Here is a 17,485-nt window from a genome sequence, read left to right on the forward strand (position 1 = left end):
TACGAAGCCTGAGCAGCTTAGCAGATATCAACTGAGTCTGCCTTTGCTTGCTCTTAGAACTAGAGAGGACGGCGGCTCTTTATAGGAAATGACAAAGTAAGTGGGCGTAGAGCTGCTGAATGTCCTGTGTGGGCCATTCCGATGTTTTAAGGCCGTAACAAGATCATTGGACAGCTGCGCGGAGTTAGTCCATGACCAACACGACGGTGTGGTCTGAACCAGTGAATTTGACATATTCCAGACATAAAAGGATGAACATCTAGGGAACGCCCGTTGGTAAAATCTGCTTTCTAATAATGACTAATGTCATTGGTGCAGTCCAGTCTTGTGCTGGAAATGAAAAGATATCTCATAAACTCGTCTTTTATGAGTATCCGTTGGAGGTAAATGTTGACATCTGAAGTGGCCGCCTAAGTGATTCCTACGTAGCCATACTTTTTGAAGCAATTAAGTTAATTCTTTTAAGAAATTTAAGAAAACGACAACCTCGTATTTGGAAAATTTTCGGGGTAGGGGCCGATATCATGTTAGGCAGCAGGTGGCCAAGGCCGACCCCCCTGAGGCGTCCAGTCATTTTCCTAGGCATGAAGGAGAGCAGGCTAGATCGCGTCACACAGTTGGAAACGTGCTTACACACATTCCCAACGTCCACAAAGTTTTAGAATAAAATGTAAACAAAGTTTTAAAAATCACCGTATCTGACTTTGCAGTGCCAGGAAGTCCGCATGAAAAGGATTCGCTTTAATCTGATGAGTTTTCCACAAGGTGAAAACGCGTGCCCAAGAAAGTTACTAGTAAACATTCGCAGCGTATTGGAAGAAGTTCCCAGAGGAATCTGGTTATCTGGCACTTAGGAAGATCTTTCTGGTCTCTGTGAAAGAATGGACTGACCTTTATGTTGACTTGAGATGAAGCCAGAATGAGAATTTACAGGATGTTTTTTTTCTTAGGTTCTTTAATACCTCCTGTGCCAACCCCCGGGACTCACAACGGAACAAAAGTGGATATAGAAGTGTGGAAGAGATGGAGTGGACTGAAGCTGCCTGAAGGCATTCTTATCAAATCTGGAGGAAAACTGAGTGACATACTAAGGATCTAAAAAGGTGACCATGTGCCAGCCTAGCGGGCTGAAAGTAGTGTGAATATTAATAGGGATAAATAAAATGGAAGTGACACTGAAGAAAACAAGGATAATGATGTAATAACTAAGCCATATTTGTGGCGGTTGGGGTGGGGTGTCTGTGCTTTTGGCTTGGAAAAGATATTTACCCTGACTAGAGGCATGTAGGTGTTGCAAAAGAGTTCTGGGCCTGGTGTCAGACCCAAGTTCAAATCCAGCCTCAGTCACTCTCTAAAGTATAAGACCCTGGGCAAACTACTTAATCACTGGCAGCCTCAGTTTCCTCATCTATAAAATGGGGATAATAAAACCCTATCTCTCAAGGTTGTTGGAAGGATCAAATGATATTGGATATTTGTAAAGCATTTTGCAAATCTTAAAAGTTTAATCTTTAAATGTTAGACAATTATTAGCCAAAAAAAAGGTGACCAAAATCACTTATTACTCACATAACCACTTTCTAAACTACAAAAATGATGAGGATAATCTGCATATTGCAGTACCTTGACTCAGGTTTGAGAAAGGAACAGGAAGATTTTTGTAAACTGTTCCTTACGAGAATGACCACATGATTCCCAGGTGCAAAGATTACAAAGAGCCTATTGCGCTTACTGTTTATTGATTATAAAAAGCATTTGAGTCAGTACAGGAAAATGCCCCTTTTTTAAAGGCAAGAAAAAACCAAATGGATCCAGGATGATTGTACAGATGGATGGATAAGACAGAGCTGGTCTATCTTAGTCAGGCGCTGCAATTGGATAGAGCTGGGTCTGTAGCTGAACAAGAGCAATGCAGGCTAGCCTGTATTTGAGAAACGGCAAGACGCTTCGCTCAGTGACTCGGGCCCGATTTTGTAAACAATGTTCTCCTGGCGACACTGTATGACCAAGTTCTGAAGAAGGTCACCGATAGAGTCACAAGGAGGAACACAGGAAGCGTGGCAAGCGGCAACACACCTACAATGAATCGTGCAGAGGTAGAAGAGATGTTATTGGACAAATACATGGCAAGGAAAAATAGGCCTGTCATGTAGCAAGAGCAAAGACAGCCGCTGACACTGTCAAGCGGAAGGCCCAAATGCAGAAGATGGGCCAGTCCCGGAGAATACGCAGGCAGAGACAAGCTGGGATTTGCATCGTGAAAAAGGAACACCCACAGTGATGCGATTATTGAGCCATCCAAGCAAAGGCTACACTATTGGTTTTTATCACCTGCACAAATCGGGGAAGCTGGCCAGACACCACCAGTTCACGTGAAAAAAATTAGAGTTTATTGACTGCAAGCCTAATTGGAGCAGCACGTAACGTGATGTGGAATCACAAACAAAGCTCGAATGCAACCTAAATGGAGTTTATAGACACGTGTCTTCAGTGAGGAAGACGAGAATGCTACTGGAGTCCAGTTCTAAGCAATGTTAGGACACGGACCATCTGAAGGGTATCCAGAGGAGGGAAATTAGGATGCTGCACCATTCAATAATATCCGAAGAGTATTGCTGGAGATGCTGGGAAAAGAGAAGATGGGGGAGAGGAGCGGTGGACAGTTTCAAGTAGGGAAAGATCAGCACGCGTTTGGTCCCCGTGGGGCAGAACCCTGCAGAGGAGCAACCATAAGAAAGAGTCGGAAGAAATCAAGTCCAAAGCTACTGAGCCGTTCCAAAGTAGAACGGGCGAACTCTCTCCTCCCCTCAGGCCTATCTATGCCCACTCCTCTGGGTGTATCTTCAAGCTTAGGGGAGTTACTTCTCTAAAGGAAGCATGTTCCACTTTAAAGCGAAGTCAGTCAGCACCCGTCCTCTTAGTTTGTGGGCAAAGCATCTCCGTAAAAGGCAGATGGCGTATTGGGACGTTCTGTTTCAGCACTAGACCCTTTTGTGACAAAGAGGACGCTGTATCCTCCCCGCTTCTGCCTGTGCTAGAGAATGCAGAAACAAACGCTTCTAGTTGATTTGGGCTGACGTAGTAATGGATGAACCGGTTCATTGGCAGGGATTTCACTGAGAATGAAGGTGTTTTGCTGTTTTCTTAGGTAACAAGCAAGAACCAGACAAGTAGGCTTTCGAACGTCATTTACAGCCTTCCTCGCTTAGCCCCCATTCTTATCCTCTGAAAACGTGGTGAGAGCCGACCGACAGCGCTCTGATGGAGAGCATACGTAGCGAGGGTTTTAAAGGCGTTTTCAATGCCCTGGAAATCATTCTAACTTAATACGAAGAGCGGAGATTTAGATCGCTGTTTACTGCAGATGAGATGATCTAGTCTGCAGTTTTAGCATGTGGCGAGGCTGACTGACTTACAAAAGCTGGACGCCTGTTCTCCCTCTTGCTCCCGCCCCAAAGCCGAATACTGGACATTTTCCAGGTGAAGGTCGGCACCTCTGCTTCTCTGGCTGTTGGCTTTTGTTTTTTAACTTGTAGCTCCAACCAGAAATGAAGATGGGCAGTGACCGAGGAACCCTTCAGACCCGAGAGAAAGTTAATTAAAACGAGGCCTCACTCGTCAAGCTGAGGCAGGGAATGAATAGAAATCTGAGAAAAGCATATAGCCAACAATAAGGAAATACACTCTGCTTTGATAAAGTGCCATTATGAGAGCAGATGAACACATTGTTGAAAACGGAAATTTTAACGTGAGGAATCGCGTTCATATCGACCTGACTTAACAGGTACGACCAAGTTCTGACGAACTGGAAGTTGAAGATCCCCGACCCCGAGGTCCAAAGAGGCACAAGAGAAATCTGACCAAATGAGTGGTGTGGAAGGACCTCATGCTCTAAAGTCAGAACCAAGAAAGCGTGAGACTCCGCTAGGTCCTGTCAAATTGGCAAGGCTTTGGGTCTGCTCCTCCAACAACAAACACCAATGGGTCGATCTGAATTAAGAGACTGCAATCACCAGGATGAGGGCGTTTAAATTTGTGGAGACAATAAGATGGGAAGACACCAAGACTCTTCAAGATACAGAAGATAGCTGGAATCAGAGAGTGTTCTAGTGAGCTTTAGAAGAACAAAACTCAAGGAGACTGTCTGTCCCTCGGTCCCAATTTAATGTCTGACCAATTTCAAAAATCCTGTGAAAGAACACTATTCATCTCAAGCCTAAGGATGACTGATTAAAACCTACAGCATGGATGCTGGCCTCTCAAATCTCCCTCAGACCCCACGGGGATTACAGAACTAGATCTAGAAGGGAGCTTAGGTACCATCTAGTCCAATCCCCTGCTTTTATAAAGGAAGAAACTGAGGCTGAGCAAGATTAGGGGGACTTGGCCACAGTCACATCAGAGATGGAATTCAAACTCGGGTCCTTTGATTCCAGGGCCAGTGAGTGTTTTTTCCCTGTCTTCACAGGGTGGGTGGGGTGGAGTGCAGAGCCAAAAGGAAATATGACTCCATAACCCCCTTTTTGAGTGTCTGCCTGGAGCGTGAGGCACCTCTTTCATTTCCTGAGTAGGGAAGATGCCAGGGATAAACTTTGTCCAGACCATCACACATTCCACAAGGTAAAGAGATCTGCCATTTCCCTCCCTGTTCCAAAGGTTTTTAGAGGCAATCAAGATTACCTATGACTTCCAAGCTGTCTAAGAAGAGACACCTCTCCAATCCATCGGGCTAGCAATGTCTCAGGCAATAAGCTGTGCTAATGAAACACTCTGATGAACTATTTTGACAAATTTTAGCTTTTAAAAATATAGTTATATCTTTTACTTAATCTTCATTATGCAAACCTTCATGTTGCTTAGGAACCAATACCATGTAGTCAGAACATATCGAGAACCACAATTTTTTTAAACCCATGCATTTATATCTACCCCAATTAAAGTACTAATGGGATAGAGAATAATTTTGGTATGTTAACTAATTGCAGTTCATGACAAGAAGTCCTGATGTTTTTTTCTTTAATGTTCTGATATAATTTTAAATTCTTTTTCTTTAAACTGTAGTAATTTAAACCACTTTAGCTTTAAGACTAAAGCATTATTTAGGTTCAAGATCGTTTTTCATGGTAGCAATACTTAAGGATTTTAAGTGACAACTTCACAGAGTATTTTATATTCAAAGACATATAGGCCATAACAACTTGTTAATCATTCAGTAGCTTAATGGCTCTTGTGTTAAACTTATCATATCAGAAATACAATCTCAATCCTTTGTCTCAGAGTAGCAACAAAAAGCAATTGGGGATAATTTTCTCTTATGTTAGCTGTGCCCAAACCAGCATTAACTTATGAAAACAATTGTAGGGTTGTCATTTTCGGCTTGCTCACTTAATTTTTATAGCCATTCTTTTCTAGCCAATTAATATTTTAATTGCTAGGGTCTAGATTCCCTTTGTTGTTGATGTGTGGCAAATTATTCTTAGCATAGATATCCCAGGAGACTTCAACCTATACAGACATTAAATTCAACTTTCTTTTCAAATCTAATAAAGTCATAGCTTTAAGGGCACATGAACTTCCACTCCATTAACCATTCTCTAATCTTCTCCAGAACTGCCACTACCCTCCTCCACCAAAAACAAACAAAAAAAAACCAACCTAATGAAAAATAAAGTCTTAAGTGCTATTTAAAACAAAATAAAACCAACTCTGCTTTGTCCTTAACCATATTCCACAATGGAGTTCCAAACTTTTTTGTAATGTGGTTAGAGTCCAATCAAATTATGTTTTGTTGTTCTTCAATTATTTCAGTTGGTCCAACTCTTGTAACCCCATTTGAAGTTTTCTTGGCAGAGATACTGGAATGCTTTGACATTTATTTCTATCCCCGGCTCACACAGACAGGATTAAGTGCCTTGCCCAGAGTCACAAAGCTAGTTAAATGTCTGAGGGCAGATTTGAACTTGGGAAGATGAGTCTTCCTGACTCTAGGCCCAGCACTTCCATTCCCTGTGCTTCCTAGCTGCCTATCATGTTTACTGAAAATAAATATAAAAATTTCACTTTAATATATACAAATACAGCCACAACCTTTTTGAATGAGTTAGAAAACTATGCCTGTCTGTGACCTATATCCCTAGAGCAGTGCTGGTGAACCTATGGCACGTGTGCCAGGGAGGGGATGCTCCCCTCCCTCTCTCCACAGGATTATTCTCACATGTCCAGCCCCTCTGCCCAGCAACTCAATAGGAGCACTTCCTCCCTCCCCTGTCTGGGGTAAGGGGTGGCTAACAAGTGGCATGAAGGTTGCAGTTTGGGTACTCAGTCTCTAAAAGCATAACCCTGAGCAAGTTCCTTATCCTCTTCAGATCTGTTTCTTTATCTGTAATGTGGAAATAATACTTGAACTACCCAACTCAGTCTTGTGAAGTGTTTTGTAAGCCTAAAAGTGCTATGGAAATGTGAATTATTCAAAAAGGTGGATCACACAATCCAAAGAATGATTTAAATGGTCAGAAAATCAACTAGAAGTACTACATGTATACATCACTAAACTATTTCTAATAGCATACTGGTTTCTTCTGGGGTAAAAGTGCATGCTTGGGTTAAACTAAAAATCCATGCTTCATTTCAGTGAAGAATGAGGTAGAATTAATGTTATGAGGTAGAATTTAACCTATATTCAGTTACCTTTTATTTCCATTCTATAAATATGAACATGGCAAAATCCATCACTAGGCCTTGCCTTCTAGCTATTTCCTAACTTGTAACATAAATACTTCATATTTTCCAGTTGTAATAAAGCTTAATTCTATATAAAATCTGTTCATTGAAACCTTAAGTGCCATTTTAATTACCAAATCTGATTTTTTCTAGTAAACTTTGCAAATCCTAAGTTTCACAAAAGATTTACTAACTTATATGTGCTGTTTTTTTGAATTGTTATTTTGCAGAATCTGATATCTGATAAGGATTTGGCTTTGTTTTTTTTTTTTTAAAGCACTGAGAGTCATTATGAGCTCAAAAAGTAAATAAGAATTATCAGTAAGCATAATCTGTAGATGTAATTTGGACTGGGCTAAGTTGATCTGGTATCCACACTAAGCCTGGCCCTCTGCAGTAAGAGGACCACAGGCTCCCTAAGAAGGGTTGAACTTTTGTAGGACAAATAAATAGATAAATAGATTGATAAATAATTATATAAATAAAAAGGGAAAGCAAATTATAAGTCTAATGCAATTTTTTGCCATTAAAATGACAGTTTAAAATAAGAGACAATTAGGTGTGGAGCCAGGCCTGGAGACAAGAAGTCCTGGGTTCAGATTTAACCTCAAGACACCTCCCAGTTGGGCAAGTCAACTGCCTAGCCCTTACTATTCTTCTGCCTTAGAACCAATACTGAGTATTGATACTAATAAAGAATTTAAAAAATCAATTATGGAATCTGAATTTTTAAAAATTACACTTTCTGCCTGCCTTCTTAGAGGCAATTGTGACTAGATTAATATTTATATACTATTGAATATGTAATACTTGGATTAAATTTTCAGCCTTCAGATTATTTTTTATTTATAGCTGCCTTGTACAAACAGAAGTAAAACAAAACTGACTTTTCCAACTATCTTACAATCCCTTTGGAAATCTCCCAAGAAAGCACTGATGCATTAATTTTTATGCCATTCATAACATTTTTATAACTAAAGAAAGCGAGGTAAAGTCACAAGTTTTTATGATGCATTGCAATGGCATTTAAATGTGTGGCTTCTACTAATACTTAGTGTTTTAAAGATATGCTGCAAAAAATTTACCTAGCAGTATCTGAACAGATATATAGTTGGGAAGATAATGACTTAAAGTTTTCTGTCTTAAGGATGTGATTAATATCTGGACAGTTTGAAGAATATTCTAATCAAACATATAATTAAAAATAATGAAATGCATCTCTATAACTAAAAATCAATCTGTCACAGATTTAGACTTGGAAGGGCCCATCTAGTCCTACTCTTTCATTTTATCATTTACAGATTAGTGAACTGAGGGCCAGAGATTGACTTGCACAAAGTAAGCAGAGCCGAGATTCAAGCTCAAGTTATCTGACTCCCAAGTCCAAGTCCTATTGGGGTTTTTGTCTTATAATGGTATTTTCTGAAACATGTTTAGTCTTCATTCTTGAAAGTGTGGAATTTTAGGTAGATGCAAGAGAAAACTAGACCTTTCCTCTACTCAGCTTCTTGATTACTAAGAACCAAGAAAAATTAGGAGGGAAATACCTCTGCTCAAAATTGAGCCCAGATAATACAGGCTCTAAAAGGGAAGGTGTTTTTTAGCCATTTATAATAGGGGCTAACAATGGCTTTGTACATCTGGAAACATCACTACACAGTAACTGACACAATGATCCTGAATAGAAGGAAGTGAGAATTTTGGAAATTTTCAATCAAAAGCGATTTTTTAAAAGGTATAAACTTAATACATTCTTGGAAACATATTCCAGATGAAGGTTTAATGTACATATTTTATATATCACAACTATTTGATTGTCACCAACTATTAGGATGTTTCTGTACTTTTATTAGCCATGTGGAAAAAAAGATCTATTTCCCAGAGTAAAATCTATCAATAGATGATTTGTGTAACAGCCTTTCTCTATTTGTTCCCCTAGTAGTATAACAATGTCATCAAGCAGTATTTGGACTTTTCCCAGGGATGTGGTAAGAATAAATGATTAGCACCTTAGATTAAAGGTTAAATATACTTAAATACACACTAAAGCTGAACATGCCACCCACTTCGCTACCCCTGAATGTAGTTATGTATACATTTGTTTATGCTCAGGACTCTCAACAAAGATCCAAAGTTCTGTTCTTCTAATAAGACTTTATCCATTATTATATGTCTTTCGGTAAGATAATAGGGGGATTGGAAGCTCTTTTAAGTGCAGAATACTATACTAAACACACCTTCAAGTTTTATAACCTATTATGAATAAAAATGACTAGAATTAACATGAAATAACAAATTGAATTTATTATTACTATAAGATGTAACCAATTTGAAAAAATTAACTTGAAATAGAAATTATAGAAATAAAAAAGTTCACTGCTTCAGGTAAAGTACAACACTCCTTATGCTGTTTTCTTTTTCTACTTAATACATGCTGGTTACTGTGCAGTCATTACAGAACATTATTAAGAACAAAATTTAGAATCTACAGAGTCTAGGCAGTTCTTAAATTTTAAAATTTTCATTTGGGACTTTTCTCCACTCCATTTCATTATATAACATCTACTTATTCCTTGAGGCATTTCTGTTAGGAAGGGGCTATTATAATTGTGTTCAAATTGAAGAAAATTTAATTTGCTACATGTGGAATTCACACTCAAGGAAATAAAACATAAGAGAAGAACCTTTAATAGGTACTTAATAGCCCATTTTGCAGAAAGTTATGCCAGTACTTTCCATACCAAACTTCCAAGAATACTAAATAGTTTGACAGTCATTAACAGCCACTATCCATCCATGCTAAAACAACAACGGAAAAAAAAAAAAAAACCTTTCAAGTCTCAAAAACGTTTAGTTCTTAAAAGTCAACAATTACCTTTACCACAGGAGTTAATGACTGAATTGTAAAGGGCCAAGGAATGTAAACTGACAGCTTTCTCTTGCTGAATTTTTCCCTAAAAGAATACAATTTGTGATATGGCATTTGAGATTTCCATGTAATAATTGCATTTTATGGCTTCATTTTGGCTAGTAGCTTTGTTTGAGGGCCTTTACCTCAGGAAATTCTTTTTCTCTAAATATATTACATAAAGAAGTTCTCTGCATGCACAAGGGTGGTTTTTATTATGTCTTGTGGCAACATTTTTCTACAGAAAAGCATCTCCCAATTGTATTATACAAATCAGTGAGAAAATGATTTGAGTGGACAGAAATTTCCCCAACATATGAGGAATGTATTTATTGGCTAAAATGAGGCATATCTGTACATTTGAATGATTGGTTATGAGGGCTTATTAAGAAATGTCACATATGTTGATTACTGAAATACTAAGATACAAAATACCCTTTTCTCCTTATGAATTAAATTCTTAGAATCCGATTGGCTCAATAGGTTTTGAAACTTGCTTCATTTGGAATAATTATATCAATATTTTTGTAGTTCTGAAGTTTACTGCCTACGCTGGGATATGTGATCTCTGGTCCAAGTGATAGGCCTGAGCTACTGCCTAATTTACAATCTAACTCTTCACAAATATCCTACAAATATAGATCTACAAAAGTAATATTTTAATACATGCAAGTACCAATGATAGTTACTTAGCAATAAGAGTTGGTGGGAGAATGTTGCATTGGCATGGCAACCTGTGAATAATTGTCATTTCTTGAGAATGGCCCTTGATTGTTTGCTTGTAGGCCAATGATTTTCAGGCCCATGATAAAATTAAAAAAAAAAAAAGATTTCCAGCCCTGGTTTAAATATGAAATCTATCCAGTATGTGCTCTTATGTTAAATTTCATTAAATACAGTCACAATATCAATAATGTCATAACTAGGCAATTAGCTTAGAAATAGTGCTGGAGTTCTCAACTAACAAATATAACACCAATGAAACAAATTAAGAGTCCTCAAAGAACTCGGTATTCTTACACACATTTTTTCCCAATGGGAATAAGGGAAGAAAGCAGAGTAAGAGAGGGCATCTTGACTCACTGATTTGCCCCAGGTAGTATAACAGTTTGTACTACACTATATAGATTGCAGCAAAGAAGATGACAAAAGTGTCTAAATGATGCTTCTCCCATCACTCAACAAATGCATTCTGCTAAGCCAGCAGAACCTTTTTTGCACCACAGGAAAAAGAAAAGTCCCTTTCTTTACTTCTCAGAGCTGTCAATAAAAACAAAGTATACACAGTAAGGAAACTAGCAATTTAACTTCACACAAAGGAAACAAATTACAAAGACATGGCAACATTTTTCTAGTATTTTACAATAAACAAAATCCCTCATGTTGTGAAAACTATTATAGCAGTTTTAATAAACTTCAAAGATCATTGTGGTAAAACCTATGCTAATACATATGAGAACAAGTTCATTATCTGGTCTCTGTAGTGAAATAAATGGCATTTTAAAAGGGTCAAACGAAGGGACAAGATAAAGGTTCACTTGTAATAACCAATATGCCAACATCAAACTTCTAGGTTTATTTAGTACGAGGACCAGTTTCCTTCTACCCCAAACAAAAATCCTGCCCAAAGTCTACAAAGAGTCACACCCAAAGAAAAACCCTGACGAGAGCTACTGTGCAACACAACCAGAGAAACAATGGCACAGGATCAGCAGGAGCAGAGGAATGCTGAAGAGGAAAGACAATGCATAGAGTCTGACTGAGAACTGCAGTATCAAACATCCAGTGCCGGACTGAGTACTCCTATGTCATTGTTGGGATGTTCATGGACCCCTAGGAAAAAGGATCTTGAACCACACACACAAGATCTATAAAGAAATACTTCACCTAAACTGAAGTAATCGAAAAGTTGAACACCAGAAGAGTTCCTTTTTTGATGTCAGTTGTGCCTAAAACTTTGGCTGATACAAAGAAACACGTCCGCTAAGGCACCCTGAGGCAATCTGACAATGTGTGGGAGAGAACTTGGTTGTCAGAACCACATCATTGTGAGAGTAGAGAGAACGAATCTCCTGCAAGGGACTAGCTTCTTGGGGCAGACAGTCAACAAGTTCATTGCACTGGGTGTCAAATCCCAACAAGCGGATCCCATAGCCATGTGGGGAAGAAATCATTCGACCATCAGGGCTGAAACAAAGTTCTTTGATGTACCCCCTGCCTACATTAGCTTCCTCAATATAATGAGTCAATCTTAGAGAACAACGAGGTGAGACGGGTCGTACTGGAGCCCCTTCTTGAAATTCATAGACACAGGTCCACTAAGAGAAAGAAAAAAGGAAAAAAATTAGTGACAAACGTTCGTTATATCAACCACTCATTCAACAAATTCAGCGTCATGATGTAGTGGAAAGAGCATAGGATTTGTAGTCAAAGGCCTGGCTCCGACTCCCAGGACAAGATGATCTCTAAGACTCTTTGGGCTCTAAATCCTATAATGTAAATGGAACATTTTTAGCCAATGGATTTCACAAAATCACCGTAGAAAATTGATATGCATGATGGTAATGTCCCAGTGTGAGCCTCAGATCCTCCATCTTGCCTTTATCTAAAGGAGTGGCTGATGTGATTTGCCCTCTGCTTTGAAGTCTTTTTCCTAGTCTTCTGCTCTGATACTTTCTAAAACAGTGGCAACCCAAGCCTCTGAAGTTTTCAAAAAGGATTAAGAAAAGTGTGGTCCTCTTAAGCCCTAGTTCCCTTCTCCTTCTGAGGGGAATAGCAAGTGATTAATTGACAGAACAAGTGAATCACACTGATGCCATTCTGGAGCTAGCTCAGTTCCCTTTCTATTTAATTATGGGTCTTATGAGAAAACTTTATTTAATTGTGGGAATCATGAGGGGAAAAAAATGTTATTGCACTGTTTGAACCTAACCCTGCATGGCTAGGACGCTGGACTAGCTACTTAGAGGCCTAGGTTCTGTTGACCAGAAACCTAGTCAGATCCAAAGGTTAAGGCAAGGAGTTTGCTCACAATTGTACTCATATGTCTTATCTGAAAACTGCAGCTACTGTTTCCATTGTTCCTTTGACTGAATTACAGACTCATGGGGGGAAGTGCAACTATTTAGCAGTCTCTATTCCAATTTGTAAAGTCTCTAATCTTTTTCTCCAGTTAGAAATCAAATCACCTAATTTTGTATTCTTTGTTTTCTTTTAATTAATTGGTCTTAGTTGTTTTTAAATTTAAAAAATGTCTCCTGCTGTATTTGGAGTACTGTCCTAAACTGAGGAGGTCTGGTTCTGATGTGTTAGGCACCTGGTATGCACTACTTAAACTGATATGCTGGTAAACTTGAACTTCTGTTTCCTCAGTCATTTATTTCATCCTCTACCACCATACCTCCTAACATCCATAAAGTAGAACTTTTTATTTTCCTTTTAAATAAAGTAGAGCTTTAAAAAAAATCAATGGAAAAATTTAATATCCTTTGCTAAATTTCACATTATAGTCAACTATACTGAAACATTAATAACCATAAAGTGAAAGGGGCCATTGGATGACCTTTTACTCTAAGCAAAAAACTATTTTCAGTCATTATGCTAAGCAAAAATTGTGGTGAAATTGTCTAATATGGTCTGCAAAATGTTGGCACATCAAAAAAAGGTAAAAATTTTAAAAAACTTTCTGATTGTAGCCCTCACCCAAATGGAATGTGTAATGAATGGGGTTAGAATTTGGGGAGCCCAGAATAGTGAGAAACCAGTAGAATTATTGACAAACAGTTCCTTAAGAAAAACGATTTACCAAAAAAATAAACAAAAGAAAAATGATTTTATTTTATGTTATGCTGTAGATTCTCTCTATCACCTAGCAATGGCTTAGAGTCAGTAAGTCTGTGCTGAACTGAAGCACTGGGGCCAGCCTTGTACACAACCTGACGTGTGTGAAGTTTGCCATCTGATATTAAATAAATAGACCTCAAGCAATCACTGTGGAAACAGAGCACAGTACAGGATCTACTTTCACATTAACCCAATAGACAAAGTTTCTCAAAGCTAATGTGTTGCAAGGAACCTTCAAAAGACTCAAAACCTTTTCTTTTCTTACCTCCTGATCATCTGTGTTACTAGAACAGCGAAGAAGGGTAGCCCACCCTTTAGGATGTAGCTGCAGGGATGTAATGCAGTTACCACGGTCCCTCTCACCAGGAACTTCTGGAGTTAAAACCTCGAGACTATTACGAGGTGACACACCTAAAGCAACAATAATTTTAAGAATGGTAAATACAAGAGTATTCAATGAATACAACTGATAATCCTAGGACTCAAAAGAGATGTGTTTGTAGCTGTTCAACTGCTCTTATAAACCTCTACACGTTCTCAACAGGTTCAACTAGGGGGCAGCTACGTGGCTCAGTGGATCGAGAGCCAGGCCTAGAAATGGGAAATCCTGGGTTCAAATATAACCTTAGACACTTCCTAGCTGTGTGACCCTGGGCAAGTCACTTAACCCCCATTGCCTCGACCTTACCATTCTTCTGCTTTGGAACTAATACATAGTACTGATTTTAAGGCAGAAGGTAAGGGCTTAAAAAAACAAACAAAAAAAAAAACCTGGCTCAAATTAAAGATACAATAGTTAAACATGAAAGTAAGGAACAATAATTCTCCCTACTTTTAAAACTAAAAATAATTCATCCCCTTGCCATGATGCAGATAAATATCTCATTCCATTTTTTAGGTTGTCTGGTTTGTTTAGTTTTTTTTCATCCTCTCATCCAATTGGAATTCCATCTGAGAATCCCTACCCTATTAGCTTTTCTTTACAGTGTACTTTTTAATATTCTTGATTTTTTCCACATAATTTCATCATCACTGTTTATTCCTTATTAAATACATGAATTAATTTTGAAGTATTACCATTTTTACTATAGTAGTCCAATTCACCTATCAACATATATTTTCACTCCAGTTGTTTTGGTCCTACTTAATTTAGACCATTATAGCTCTACAATTCTTTTCTCAATTAGAACTTGTATATTCTTAGGTAATTTAATGCTTATCACTAGTAAGGAGTATAATATTTTTTGTGCTTATTCTTCAATCTTTCAAATTTTCTGATCAAATTTATTATCTTTTTTAGGTTGAAGTGGCTAGATTTTCTGATGATATTTTGTCTTTGTTTCCAATGTTAATCACTCAAATCTTTTTCCTATCTTTCAGCAATTGCTAGACTCTCTAATACTACAGTCAAATAAGTGATGAAAGTGAGTACCTTTGTTTTGTTTTACCTGTTTGGGATACAATTATTTCTCCAAAGCACTGGCTCTTTAACAGTGGTGATTAAAAATTAATTTACACCTAATTCCCTTTGTTGTTTTTAATCTTGATCAACTGAATTTTATCAAATGAAAATCTGGGTAATGGAGAAAAGCATACATTGACTGCTGTTGGACACTGTAAACTTGCAAAAGCAATCTGGCAACAGGAGTGAAAATTATAAAAATTACCATGGCACTGGACCCAGTAATTCAAATTATAAAAGCTGTCCATTCAAAGATTTTCATAGCAATGCTATGTGTAAATCTAAATATCTGAAATCAATTTAAGTATCCAACAACAGGGAATGATTAAATAAATTGTACAGTAGTGTACTGAAATGTTATAAAAACAATTAGCTGAACAAATAAGAAAAATACAAATAAATTTGGACAGACTTTTTTGAGAATATAGCATTTTTAAAAAAGCAGAACCAAGAAGAAAGACCACAAACATATGGGAAAAGTAAAGCCAAAGGAATGAACAAAGAATTCCAATGGGAACCTGGAAGAAGAAAAAAGTATAATTCTTTTATTGATGCAGTTTTTTAAATAAAATACTTAATTTTTAAGTTGATACCAAAAAAAGCTGTTAATGATTAATACATAATTAATAACCACTATTTATGAAAACATTTGTCTGCAAAATCCTATACATATATTACCTCATCTGAACCTCACAACAAACGTATGAGGTCCAAAGTGTTAAGGATGCTCAGAAAACGACATTTCTGTGGTCTGAGGTGGTTAGGGAAGTTTTATATGAGAGAAAATTTAAAGCTAGTTGGACCTAAGTTATAGAGAGATGATTTCAAATGGGAGAAATGGGATTGTAAAGGTACTGTTTGTTCATTTTCAGGAGCAGTCAAAAAGAGAGGTGTTAAAATTAGATTGTATTTCGTTCTATTCTCAGAATTTTGTAAGACAAAGAAATTTTATGACAACAAAATACAAGCTAGATTTTTACAGATGAGGATATGGTCTCAAAGAGATCAGATGATATGATATGCCCAGTTAGTTAACCATCTTGCTACTAACCAGTTGAGAATTAGTGGCAAAACCAGAAATAAAATTAGTCTCTTGGCTTTTAAGCCAACATTCTTTTTCCAGACTAGCTAACACAGTCTTTTCCTAATCAAACAACAAAACTGTAACAAGACTAAAGAATTTTTAAAAATTTTACTGAAGATACAAGTAATTTTTATTTTTAGGGATTAAAACTAAAGAGAAAGCTCTTAGTTTTAATTTAATGGAATCAATTATTTCAAGATATTAAAATCTTTCTATTTTACATACCTTCTCGTTGAGAGGAACGTGACACATTTTTCTCAGATAAGGAACTAGAATCACTTTGATGACAAGGTGAACCAGAAGGTCTAGGAGCAGATGAACTTGGAGAAGTAGCCATATCTTGAAAATGCAAAAGAACACCAATATAAAAAACTAATAAATTGATAATGTTGCCTATTAATTTTTTTGTACATCTGAACAGTTCTTTAAAAAGCCACCCAAAAGGTCCTGGGTTCAAATCTGGCCTCAGACGTCCTGTGGGACCCTGGGCAAGTCACTTAAAACCCATTGCCTAGTCCTCATCTCTCATCTGTCTTAGAGAACCAAGACAAGGTATGGGTTTGTTTTTTTTTTTAAGTCATCCGAAGTACATCATAATAAATATACAAGTCATACTACAACTAAGATTAAAGAATACAGCAAACCCTCGCATTCTTTTGCTTCTTTTAATTCAAAGATTTAAGTGAAGAAAAATGAAGGAAAAAAAAACAGTATCACTTGTTTCTAATTTGAATAATTTAAATCTGTGATCTTAATAATGTCAACTTAAGCACTTCTTATACATTATTTCATTTGAAAGTCACAACAATCCTGTAAGTCTGGTAGTTAAGGTATTATTACTTCTATTTTATAAATGAAGAATCAGAAACTACTAGGGACTTGTTCATAGCAATAATGGTAGCAAGTATAGGACAGAAAATCTGAACTTGGGTCTTCTTCATTCCAATTCCAGAACATTTTCTACCACAGCTACACTCATTTCAATAAAATGAAATGAAAATATTTCAATGAAAAATTATTTCAATGAAATATTTGTTGTATTATATATACTATTTTCCTTTTTCTTTCTTTCTTTTTTTTTAAACCTTTACCTTCTGTCTTGGAATCAATACTGTGTATTGGCTCCAAGGCAGAAGAGTGGTAAGGGCTAGGCAATGGGGGTCAAGTGACTTGCCCAGGGTCACACAGCTGGGAAGTGTCTAAGGCCACATTTGAACCTAGGACCTCCCATCTCTAGGCCTGGCTCTCAATCCACTGAGCTATCCAGCTGCCCCCTATACTATTTTCTAATGTTAGAAAAGGAATAGATCCCATTACCTGAATTTCCTTGTTGGGACCAATTCGATGCAATCTGACTTCAAAAGCATATTAACATTTTTAAAATTATATTAAAACCATAAACACTACCATTTTTTAAAACACTGTAGAGGATTTGATAGTATCATATATTTAGAGCTAGAGAGGACTT

At 37.2% G+C, this 17,485-nt stretch overlaps 1 protein-coding gene across 3 annotated transcripts in view; it reads right to left on the reverse strand.

Moving 5' to 3' along the window:
• Positions 1-1,722: 1,722 nt before the first annotated feature.
• The window catches only part of DCAF10 (DDB1 and CUL4 associated factor 10), a 56,910-nt gene continuing 41,147 nt past the window's right edge, over positions 1,723-17,485 (reverse strand). The window contains exons 5-8 of one of the 3 annotated variants that reach the window (XR_469779.3): positions 16,243-16,356; positions 13,737-13,882; positions 11,516-11,946; positions 1,723-2,076 (exon numbers count right to left, since the gene is read on the reverse strand). Coding sequence is in view for 2 of the 3 variants with exons in the window: in XM_001372064.5 (XP_001372101.2) it covers positions 11,578-11,946; positions 13,737-13,882; positions 16,243-16,356 (629 nt within the window). In the remaining variant the exon portion in view is untranslated. Of the gene's footprint in view, positions 11,947-13,736; positions 13,883-16,242; positions 16,357-17,485 lie in introns of all 3 variants that reach the window. The other 2 variants (XM_007498028.3, XM_001372064.5) reach the window with 2 other exon arrangements.

Source organism: Monodelphis domestica, chromosome 7 (genome assembly GCF_027887165.1).
Source record: "Monodelphis domestica isolate mMonDom1 chromosome 7, mMonDom1.pri, whole genome shotgun sequence".
In the NCBI taxonomy this organism is placed as follows: Eukaryota; Metazoa; Chordata; class Mammalia; order Didelphimorphia; family Didelphidae; genus Monodelphis; species Monodelphis domestica.